General features: G+C 40.2%; 1 protein-coding gene across 1 annotated transcript in view; it reads left to right on the top strand.

Annotated features, from left to right (window-relative positions):
- xylt2 (xylosyltransferase II) overlaps positions 1-12,703 on the top strand; it is a 328,263-nt gene that overhangs the window by 271,812 nt on the left and 43,748 nt on the right. Inside the window, exon 6 of the mRNA XM_073026605.1 lies at positions 6,087-6,303. Coding sequence (XP_072882706.1) covers positions 6,087-6,303 — 217 coding nt within the window. The remainder of the gene's footprint in view (positions 1-6,086; positions 6,304-12,703) is intronic.

Raw genomic sequence — 12,703 nt, 5'->3', positions numbered from 1 at the left:
TCAAACAGCTTTTCTGAAGGAATTTACAAAGTGATGTCATATCTTTTCAACATTGTTAAGGACAGTTACTGTTACTCAATATTGTGGATTGGTCAAAATCTTGCGGTAGGAATTGCTGATTAGATTATTACATTCATTAACTTGCACTTTGCAATACTGGATTCGTAATTCCTCATTTAGTAACAGCAAAATGTTTTGACAGCCCTTACTTTGTTTAGTGGTCTGTGACTAGCTATTTCTTCTAGTTTTTTTTTAACCAGTATAAAATGCTGAACATTGTATACCCTGTTTGTAGCAGAGATTCTAGCAGAGATACCTGCATAATTGGTATCTTTTCCATCCATCATCTAAGCCAGTGCTTCCCAACCTTTTTTAGCCCAACACCCCCTTAAAGCACCTTCATAATTGCAAACACCCCTCTTAGGCACAATATACTTTCTGATACCCCATAGTGTAAAAACATGTCTGCTATTCTGTATGCTAACATGAGAAAAATAATTCTGCTGTTAATTTTAATTTGTCTTTAAACCTAGCTTACACAGTACCTGTGTGCTGTACAGCAACTTTGATATCAATGTGATCCTTGAGCTTGATGGTTTCAGCAGGAGTTGAAATATCTGGTTCAAGTTGTGACAGTAAAAGCCTTAAGTCCTCACATGTAACAATGTCCAAGCGATTTCTGTTTGTCTGTGTGATTCACTGCACTGAAGTCTTTTTCAACAAGGTAGGAGGATGAAAATGCAATGAAGAACAGCTTAGCTCTTCTCCAAAGACCAGGAAACTTTGTATGACTGCGTAGCCACATACCACAAAAGCGGACATTTTTGAAAAGCATTTTTGCTTCTTCTTCATTCTGAATTTTGATAATTTCTTCTTACAAGCTCTCTTCCTGTTCTTCCACCTTGCAAAGAAATGGGTTAATTACCCAGTTTGGAATTTCCAGAATGTTCAAATTGTTAAATCGATACTGAAAATCCTTCTTCAGTGACTGCAGTACTCTTGCATTCACCTTCTGTGAAAGACAGTGCCATACTTTCCATGTAGGGAAACTGTGAGAACAATCTTCTCCCAATGTTTTGCTAATATATTTCCAATTTTCCGATAAAAGTGTAACTGCACTTATTGCCTAGATTAAATTGAAATTCTCATCCTGCAGTTTCATGTTTAGAATGTTCATTTCATCATACAGATCAGCTAGGTATGCTACATCTCCATGTAGAAGTTCAATCTTGTCTCCCAAGCTCTTGTCAACTTTGAGTAAACATTCAACCAGTGTCAAAAAGATCAGAGAAACATTTTAAGCAGCAGCCTTTTGACAGCCAACACACTTCAGTGTGAAGAAGCAAACATTCAAACTCTTCATCATTATCTTGGTATAACTGGCAAAATATTCTGCCGTTTAATGGATGAGCTTTAATTTTGTTGGTAGTAGATATTACAAGAGTCATGCTTGAAGTAAGTCACTAGCTGAGGTTTTTGGCTGTGAGATGTTGACAATGAATTACACAATAGATTGCTAACAGACTTGGAATTTATTTTTTCATAAATACCACTAAAGCAGCATGGCGACCTGTCATATATGGTACTCCATCTGTTGCACAAGCAATCCTGTTCCTAATCAGACGAAGTCCTGACGAAGGGTCTCGGCCTGAAACATCGGCAGTGCTTCTTCCTATAGATGCTGCCTGGCCTGCTGTGTTCCACCTGCATTTTGTGTGTGTTGCTTGAATTTCCAGCATCTGCAGATTTCCTCGTGCTTATGTTCCTAATCGGAATATTTTTATCCTCAATATACATTTTGAGCTCGGCATAGACTGATTCTCTGTTGAAATTTGTTTTTAACTTTTTACAAAAAATAATTTCTTCATAAACATTTCCATTTTCAATAAACTGTACATATGCCATTAGCTACAGAGTTTTTCTCAGAGGAATTGATTTTAAAATACCGGTACCGTTTTAAAAATAGTGGTGAGTACTTCTGATACAGCAGCTATTATTAATTTTTCACCAATTGCACAAGATTTTCCACACTTGGCTATCATCTTGGAAATGTTGTAAGAAGCAGTGATCAATATCAAGGTTATTTTTAGCTTTCTTAGCAAATGACTCAAGAGTGCAACACTTTTCAAATGCTTCTTTCATCTTCTGGAACTGAGTAATACCATAAGAAGCTTTTTCAAGGTGTCTTTTACGGAACTGTTCTTGCAATCTTGATGGTTTCATGGCTTTATTAGACAGTACATTATTACAAGAAAGTCACATGGGGCATCACTGATCCAACAGGAACAGAATAAAACCATACTTCAGGTATGTAACATTGTATTGATGCACTTTCTGTTTCTTAGCAGGAATAGAATTCAAGGCTTCACCGCCTTCAGACTCATAGAGAGCATGCTATACGTACTTATCCATCATTAACGGGGCTAAATTAAAATAAAAAAACTGGTGGGCACCCTGGTTGCGAATTTATGCATCCTCAATAAATATATGTGTGGTTGAATGGATTTCATTTAGTTACTTACATCCTTCATTTACATGAGGAGTAAAAATCTTCATGTTACATCTCCATCTAAATGTGCAATGTGCAATTTATAGTGATTTATAATAAATAATATGTGCAACAGAACAGTCAGTATAACATGGAAGTACAATTGTGTTAGCATGAATTGATCAGACTGATGGTCTGGTGGAAGAAGCTGTCCTGGAGCCTGTTGGTCTTGGCTTTCATGCTGCAGTACTGTTTCCCGGATAGTAGCAGCTGGAACAGTTTGTGGTTGAGTTGACTCAGGTCTCCAGTGATCCTTCGGGCCCTTTTTACACACCTGTCTTTGTAAATGTCCCGAATAGGGGGAAGTTCACAACTACAGATGCGCTGGGGTCTCTGCACCACTCTCTGCAGCAGAGTCCTGTGATTGAGGGAAGTACAGTTCCCATTCCAGGCAGTGATGCAGCCAGTCAGGATGCTCTTAATTGTGCCCCTGTAGAAAGTTCTTAGGAATTGGGGGCCCATACCAAACTTCTTCAACCGTATGAGGTGAAAGGCACGTGAGATCCTCGGTGATGTTTATGCCGAGGAACTTAAAGCTGTACACCCTCTCAACCCCAGATCCATTGATGTCAATAGGTGTGAGCCTGTCTCCATTCCTCCTGTAGTCCCCAACCAGCTCTTTTGTTTTTACGACATTCAGGGAGAGGTTGTTTTCTTGACACACTTCTTCTGTGTAGGCTGCCTCGTTTTTATTTGAGATTAGGCCAATTAGGGTAATATTGTCAGCAAATCTAAATAGCCAATTGGAGCAGTTGGTGGTGATACAGTCATGGATATACAGAGAGTAAGGGGGGGGGGGGGGGGCTTAGGACACAGCCCTAAGGGACACCTTTGTTGGGAGGCAGAGGTGAGGGAGTCCACTCTTACCACCTGCCAGCAATCTGACAGGAAGTCCAACATCCAGCTACACAAGGCAGTGTGAAGGCCAAGCTGAGCTTCCTGTTGTGCCTGGAGGGAATTATGGTGTTGAATGCTGAATTGTTTGGTGAGGTCGGGAGAGATTGCTGAGTTTCAGACATATTGTGATGAATAGTGCTCACCACTTGCAGGGCTATGGCACTTCCTGTGTTGAGTACCTCATCCTGGTTTTTGGAAGTGCCTGCTCTACTAATGGTCAGTCAGGTCTCGTGACTCAAGTTAGGGTGCTGCTTGCCACACTCCCTCAACAACTTCTATTTCCTCTAATACTCCCTTAGGACATGTAACCACTCCTTTTGGGAATCACTGATCTAAACCCAGGTATTCTCTGTGTAAAATGTAATGTTGTTTTGACAGGTGCCTTATTTCTTTTTGAAGAATTGCTTCCACACCATTATTCTTTCCAAGCATAATATTTGCCTTGTCTGACCTTTTGTTCTTCATATTTTTTTAATTGCTTCAACACTAGTGATACTGTCACATGTAGTTAGTTTGAAAATACTTACAAACACAGTCTTATAGGAAGTTTAATTTCTGGCTGAAACTTAAAATACAAAATTAACATTTTCTGTACAGAATGTCTGTACTTTCATCAGCAATTAACGTATGGAAAGCAGATTTCCGCAATTCTTCCTTTATTTGTTTCTGAAGCACAAAGTTAATGCACTCAAGAAATTCAAATGCATAGTTCTTACTGCATTAACTCTCTGGTGTATTTACATTCTTAGCCATGTGCATGATTATTTTTTACGTGGAATGCACAGAAGATTAATTTTTACTAAGATAATGTTATCAGTTACCACTTTGACCATATCAGATTTATACTTCTTTCACACATCTTGTTTCACTCCTGCTTCACGCTCTTTTGAAGTTTCAGTTAATGTGCAAAATTCCACATTTCTTGTGGTTGCATTGATTGATAACTGCAACTGCAATCCTATATGAATTCTCTAGTTAAATTGTCATTTTAATTAATCTAACTTCCATTCATCTCATTTTTTTCCATACTGAACTTGCCCCAGACTTGCACTTCCGCACAATATCACCAGTATCTTGATATGTAAAACCAATTTTGATATTTTGGTTTTGATGTGAAGACAGTAGTTCAGTATTTACAAGTTGCAAAAGCCAACCTACTTTAAATTTTGTTCTTCAAAGCTTTGAATTCTTCTTCTCCTTTTCCTTTCAACATCCTTAGAATACCAAAAATAATAATTACTATCATTTGGGAATACTATTATTTTTAGAAAAATTTAACAAGGTAAGTAAACATATTTTAATAAAATAACTAGTCATGCAAACAATTTTATAGAAATTAATTTTTAGACCATAAAACTATGAGGTATAGGAGCAGAATTAGGCCATTTAGCCTATCGAGTCTGCTTCGCCATTTCATAATGGCTGATTCATTTTTCCTCTCAGCCCCAATATCTTGCCTTCCCCCCATATCCCTTCATACCCTGTCCGTTCAAGAATCTATCAGCCTCTGCCTTTAGTACATAAAGACTTGGCCTCCACAGCTGCCTGTGACAACGAATTCCACAGATTCACTACTCTTGGTCGAAGAAATTCTCATCTCCTCATCCCTGTTCTAAAAGGACGCCCCTCTTTTCTGAGGCTGTGTTTTCTGGTCCTAGACTCTCCTACTTTGTTTTAACAATTTTTTAAATTTAAAAATTCTTAGTACATTACAATTAATCACTAATTTAACTCACTGCTTATTTAATTTAATTAATTTAACTTTATTTTATTAATATATATATTCTACTATGATATACATTTTTTATTATTATATATTGCAATGTACTGCTGCCACATAACATTTTACGACGTAAACCAGTGATATTAAACCTGATTCTGAATTTTTTGCAAAGTTATTTGCCAAAAGAGTCAGGATACAGAATTTTTCACATCATACACAAACCATAGCTGACATGAGTAAATGATGTCAGGCAGTCAAAACAACTAACAGGCACAATGGCAAAAGTAAAATGTTTTGACTAGACAGCGTCAGCGTTCAGTGTGCAGCAGTTTATCAACAATGAGCTACCAACTTCCATTCTGTGTTTATTCTCACAATTTGTAACAGTGTTGTAACTTGAAACACTCACAGTGTAAATATGTTGAAGCCCTAAAATGTTTCGAAGTAAATGTGGTACATAATTTGTAAAATTTATGGTTTATGTACATTAATACATAATTACAGGGTATTTCGCAATTTTATTAACATTATTATATAAAAGAAAACTGTAGTTGCACGGCAACAAAGGCTGCGTACGCAAGAATATTCAGTTACTGCACAGTTGCGCACCCACTCAGCTTAGAGGGAACAGTTCTGTCTACCCTAGCTATACCTATCATAATTTTATAAACCTCTATTAGTTCCCCCCTCAGACTTTGATGCTCCAGAGCAAATAACCCAAGTTTGTCAACCTGCCTTATAGCACATACCCTCGCATCCAGGCAGCATCCTGGTGAACCTCTTCTGCAACCTCTCCTAAGCCTCAACAGCTTCCTGTAATGGGCAACCAGAAGGGCACATAATCCTACTTGAAGTGTAGTCTAACCATAGCTTATATAGCTGTAATATGATTTCCTTACTCTTATACTCTGTTTACAGGTTCATCAAGAAACAGGGTTTGGACAGACTCTTCCATGAATGTGACAGTCATATGTGGCGCCTTGGAGACAGGCAGATACCTGAGGGCATTGTAGTGGATGGTGGTTCCGACTGGTTTGCTCTGACTCACAAGTTTGTTGATTATGTGGTGTACTCGCAGGATGAGCTGGTCATTCAACTGAAACAGTTCTACGGGTACACTCTGCTTCCAGCTGAGGTGAGAACTGACTGACTTTCAAGTGTGTTTTTTTTCAGTGTCATCAAAATCAGGACTGTTTTGTGTTTGAGAATGGCACTCTTCCCACTTCAGACAGCAGTGTCTGACCCAAAATTTCCCGGGGAATATAGAGCAAAGTTGGATACAGACTAAATCACCTTCAGAGCCATGCTGATAGAGACAATAGAGTAGGGTGGGTGGAATCTCTTACCAGCGCAGGCAGAGACAATTAAAAACAATACTGGAAGTACTCAGCTGGTGGGGCAGCATCGGTGGAGAGCAAAATGTTTTGTGTCATAGGGCAGTTATGAAATTGCTTAGATACAGTGTAAACCTCCCTTAATTTCTCCATCAAACTCTCTTTCCCATTTCTCACCAGTATTCTTTAGCCACCTTGACAGATAATGTGGATTTAATCACTTTGGAGTAGTTTTATCAGAGAATCCCATATCCTCAAAGTTGCTTTAATTAGTTCAGATTTAAATTTAAATTTTTCCATTCCTTTCTGTTTGTACATATAAGAAAACATTTAGTCCCTGGTTCTTTAGACTCTGTGTTAGAATTCTTAGTACTCTAAAGGTGAGATTCTCATCAAGAATCAGTGTTCTCATCTTAAATAAGGGTAATTATAAAGCTGTAAAGGAGTCTTTATATACAGTGGACCAGTAAAATAGGATAATGGTCAGTAGATCTGAAGTAGCAGATATTTAAGCAACTTTCACATAATTTACCCGTACTAGGGGCTGCTCCCAGCATATCCTTAAGTTGCATTGGTAGTAACACAAATGATGTTTTTTTACTGTACGTTTCAATGTACATGTGATAAATAAATTAATTTCAATCTAATAATACTCAAAAGAAATTTATTCCAAATAGAAGGAGATTCAATAAGAAAGAAGCAATATTTGTGGCTAATGAATAAGTTCAGAGAATATATTAAACCAAAAACTACAGCATACAAACGAGTCACCCACCAGATTGTACACTACGACTGGTTCTTCCCAAGGTCTTCTCTCTCCAACTTCTCTTGAACAAAAACCCAAGAACAACCTTATTGACCCTCAGCAAGAAAAACCTCCCACTAATCGGATGGCACACATTCCACATCATCCCTTATCTTCAACAATAACCCAAACAAGCTGAAAGCAGAAAAAAACAGCTCTTACAGAGGTGCACAAAATGAAGTACATACAGCATAACAGTAAAAAAATATGAACCAGAGCATTACATAAGGGAGAGGGAGACCCCGGTGATCCTCCTGGCAGTTTTTACTATCTCTAGGGTCACCGCAGTTTGATTCCTTGCAGCTTCCGTACCACACCATGATAAAGCCAGACAGGGCAGTTTTGATGGTACTCCTATAGAAAGTCATTAGAATGGGGGTGGGGAGCCTTGCACGCCTCTGGCAATTAACATCAAATCATGGAAGCCTTTTTTTGGGGAGGAGGAGGATAAATACTTGACAGATCAGGGAACTGAGGGCATCATGAAACTGGTACATGAAGTCTGGATAAACATTCATAATCATATTGAATGATAGATCAGGCTTGAGGAACCAGGCCAGGTAGCTGTATAGAACTTTGGTTGAGTCACATTGGAATATTTTGTGCAGTTCTGGTCACTATGTTGCAGGAAGGGATATGGAGGGAGTGCAGGAAAGCTTTACCAGGATGTTGCCTGGATTCAAGAGTATTAGTGGTTGGACAAACTTAGATTATTTTTTCTGAGCATCTTTTAAACTGATATTAAATTTAGCTCTTAATAAAGGACCTCCAATAACTAGAGGAAGTAACTGTATTATCAAAATTGTTTATAACTATGAATATTTGTATTAAATCTCAAACTCATTTTATTTCTGGTACCTTGGCTTTTCTTGATTTACCTGAATAGCCTCATTCATTATGAACTGTTTCACGTATATCATTTTGTCTTCAAATGTGCATTTTTGTTCGTATGAAAGCAAGTGTTTGCACCAGGATAAGCATATAACTTGCTTTGCATGTGAACAGACATTTAAAAGATGACCTCCCTTCCAAAGATGCCAGTTTTTCTTGGTGTACAGTTCCCTGGGTGATGGAACTTTACCCAAGTTCCTGATCTTCATGTAAGCAAACATTGGGAGTTAACAGACTATAGAACTGTGCAGAGAACACCTACTTTCCGGTTACCTTATGATTCCAAGGAAGCACTTTCTGAGGTACTGATAATAGTCAAAATCAAGAACCCTAACTCTACTTTCAAAGATCTTCCGTTCATTGTATCCTGATTCTACTTCAGCTGAAACTAAATTCAACCTGTTAGCCATAATATTTCTATGGTTTAGTTCAGATAAGTGTAATCTAATAAGCCTCTAAACAGTGTATTTATGTGCAGTTTGGATTGAGGAATGAATCAAGGAAGAATAGATGACATTAATGATCTTCCGAGGCAGGCAGCTAATGCAAGGTTAAGCAGAGACGAGTAAATGGCAGTGGGGTTTTGGCAGAACATAAAGAGACAGTTCTTTTCCTACAAAATACAATTATTTTGTCACTCAGTAGGAAAGGATATGTTGTTGACTGTGTAGTTCATGGAGAGGGAAACATTTGGAAGTAACTTTAGGAAAATAAACAATTCAATTGATTATTTCATTGTCCTGAAAGCTGAGTTTGCGTTGCTTATTTTCCTATAGCCTTCAAATTTCAAAAGTGCACATTTGAAACTGGAGCAATAGAAATCAGGGGATCTTTGTCTTCTGAGCGATTATATTTTAGAGTATTTTAGCAGAGAGAAAGATGGAATCAAGAGATCTGAACGGAGGAAAGTGAGGAATGGAAATTTTAACTTGGCCGTTTAAAGTCCTCAATCTTCTCCTTTAATCTATCCCTAAGCACCATTCTGACTGTAAAAAGCCTTGTGGACAATTCCTATTCTGGTTTCAAAGTGATTTTTATTCCTCAATTCAAATTACATAGTATCAGCTGATTGTTCATGCATCCTTTTATCTCATTCCATTAATGTTATTTAACATGTAATCTGACATTCTAGCTTAGATTGGGGTAGATAAGATGTCAGCAAAATAACTTTGAAATTGCCAGAAAAAGTACAGATATTTCTAATAACAATGGAGTGATTATAATTAGAGACAGACAAGATGCTAGAACCGGAGGCTTTGGTGAATTTATGGAGCTGAGCAGCAAGTCACGGAAAGATTTGAAAAGCAGGGATGAAAATCAAAAACACAAGGTGATGCTTAACCTGCAGTCTTATCCCAAAAAGCCATTATGAAAAATAAATCTTCTCCTTTTGCTGCTGGGATACATTCCAAGCTATATCCTCCTAGTCCATGATCTTCCAATGCCCATGTCAACTGTAATGTGGCGTGTATTGTACTGATTATCCTTACTTCTTTGCCAATCCTATTTTTGTTTGCTATAATGTTCATTTCCAAGAAGCATTGTATTCCGGGTACATTTGGTTAACTTCCACCCCACTGAGGAGAAAGATTGTGGAGCGGCTTGTTAAAGGTGTATTAAATTGTAAGAGGCAATAATCGTTAGCTAATCAAAATAGTATTCCCATGGTAGGGGTATCAAGATCAGGAAAGTCCAGGTTTAAGGTCAGAGGCAGGAATTTTAAAGGGGATTTGAGCAATAAGTGTTTTTTAAATACACAGAGAACACTTCATAGCTGGAATGTGTTGCCAGAGGACGTGGTTGAATCAAGTACTATCACTACATTTAAGAGACATTTAAACAGATACTTGGATAAGTAAGGCACAAAAGGCATGGTTCTAAAATTAGTGTAAATGTAAAGGATTAGTGTAAATGGACAAAAGGCCAGCGTGGACATGTTGCTTAAAGGATCCACTTCTGAGCTAATTGACTTTATGGCTTTACAAAGAAGCTATTTTACTTTGATCCAAATAAACCCTACACTTTCAAATCTCACAACCAACTCTTTATCCCTAACAACATGGTTTGCAAGCATTTCACTATTTTCAGTACTGCACTGAATCCAGCATTTCTGTGACCTCCTGTTTTTATATTGTATGACTCAGACTTTCAACCAATATCTTAAGTCCTTTTCTGCAGCCGTGACACGATCTCTGATCAACAGTGCCACACCCCCCTCCTCTTTTGCCTCCGTCCCTGTCCTTTCTGAAAAATCTAAAGTCTGGCGCTCTTAAGTAGCCATTCCTGCCCCTGAGCCATCCAAGTCTCTGTAATGGCCACAAGATCATAGCTCCAAGTACTGATCCACACACTAAGCTCATCCATTTTGTTCATGATATTCCTTGCATTAAAATAGACATATCTCAAACCATTAGTCTGAGCGCATCCCTTCTCTATCACCTGCCTATTCTATCTCTCACACTGTCTACAAGCTTCCTCTATTTGTGAGCCAACCACCCCTTCCTCCATTTCTTCAGTTTGGTTCCCACCCCCAGCAATTCTAGTTTGAACTCTCCTTAATGGCCTTTGCAATCCTCCCCGCCAGGATATTGGTCTCCTCGGATTCAAGTGCAACCCGTCCTTTTTGTACAGGTCACAGCTGCCCCAAAAGAGGTCCCAATGATCCAGAAATCTGAATACTTGCCTTCTGCTCCAATCCCTCAGCCACACATTTATCCTCCACCTCACTCTATTCCTATACTCACTATCATGTGGCACAGGCAGTAACCCCGAGATTACTGCCTTTGAGATAACGCTTCTCAGCTTCTTTCCTAACTCTCTGTAGTCTGTTTTCAGAACCTCTTCCCTTTTCCTACCCATGTCATTGGTAGCAATGTGTACCACGACTTCTGGCTGTTCACTTTCCCACTTAAGGATATCGTGGACGCGTGAGAAACATCCCGGACCCTGACACCTGCAAGGCAAACTACAGTCCGCGTTTCTTTCCTGTGTCCACAGAATCACCTGTCTGAACCCCCTAACTATAGAGTCCCCTATCACTACTGCCTTTCCCTGCCCTACAGAGCCACAGGGCCAGACTCTGTGTCAGAGGCACAGCCACTGTTGCTTCCCTCAGGAAGGTTGCTCTTCTCTCACCCCAACAGTACTCAAACAGGAGTATTTATTGTTACCTGGAGTACTCGGTTATTCAGACCACATCTCTGTTATGCTAATCCCAGCATACAGACCGCTCGTCAGGTGCTCCAGAAGCAGGTGAAACCTGGCTAGCAGGAGCCATCTCTGCTCTTCAAGACTGCTTTGAGCACACTGACTGGCACATATTCAGGGAGGCTGCAACCGATGGCTACTCTACCAGCTTAGAGGAGTACACAGCATCAGTGACCAGCTACATCAGCAAGTGCATTGATGATGTTACTCAGTCCAAGACCATCACTGTACGCGCTAACCAGAAGCCATGGATGACAGTGGTGGTGAGACCCGCAACTCTGCCTTCAGAGCAGGCAACAAAGCAGCCCTAACAACAGCAAGGGCCAAACTGTCCCAAGCTATCAGAGGGGCAAAGCATTCACACGCCCAGCTAATCCACAGCCACTTCCAGGACAGCGGCGACATGCGGCGCATGTGGAAGGGCATCCAGGACATCACCAATTACAGGACAACATCACCTGACTGTGCAGGTGATGCCTCCCTCCCAGATGCGTTGAATAACTTCTACGCCCGTTTTGAGGCGGAAAATGACGTGGCAGCGCGGAAGTCCACCCCTCCTACAAATGACCAGTTGTTGTGTCTCACCATGGCCGATGTGAGAAGAACCCTGTGCAGGGTCAAACCACAGAAGGCTGCTGGACCAGACAACATCCCTGGTAGAGTGCTCAGAGGATGTGCAGACCAGCTAGCAGATGTTCTCACTGACATCTTTAACATCTCCCTGAGCAGCGCCACAGTTCCAATGTGCTTCAAGGCTGCCACCATTGTCCCTGTGCCGAAGAAGTCTTCAGTGTCCTGCCTAAATGACTACCATCTCATTGCACTTACATCCATCATCATGAAGTGTTTCGAGAGGCTCGTCATGAGGCATATCAAGACCCTGCTGCCCCCCCTCACTGGACCGACCCCCTGCAGTTTGTGTACCATCCCAACCGCTCAACAGATGACGCCATTGCCACCACCCTCCACCTGGCCCTAACCCACCTGGACAAAAAAGACACATATGTTCGGATGCTGTTCATAGACTTCATTTCAGCATTCAACACAATCATCCCTCAGAAACTGATTGGAAAGCTGAGCCTACTGGGCCTGAACACCTCCCTCTGCAACTGGATCCTAGACTTCCTGACTGGGAGACCTCAGTCAGTCTGGATCGGGAGCAGCATCTCCAACACCATCACACTGAGCACAGGGGCCCCCTCAGGGCTGCGTGCTCAGTCCACTGCTGTTCACTCTGCTGACCCACAACTGTGCTGCAACACACAGCTCGAACCACATTATCAAGTTCGCCGACGATA

This window comes from Hemitrygon akajei, chromosome 22 (genome assembly GCF_048418815.1).
Source record: "Hemitrygon akajei chromosome 22, sHemAka1.3, whole genome shotgun sequence".
In the NCBI taxonomy this organism is placed as follows: Eukaryota; Metazoa; Chordata; class Chondrichthyes; order Myliobatiformes; family Dasyatidae; genus Hemitrygon; species Hemitrygon akajei.
Note: the sequence above shows the minus strand (reverse complement) of the source record. Positions and strands in the feature narration are given on the sequence as shown.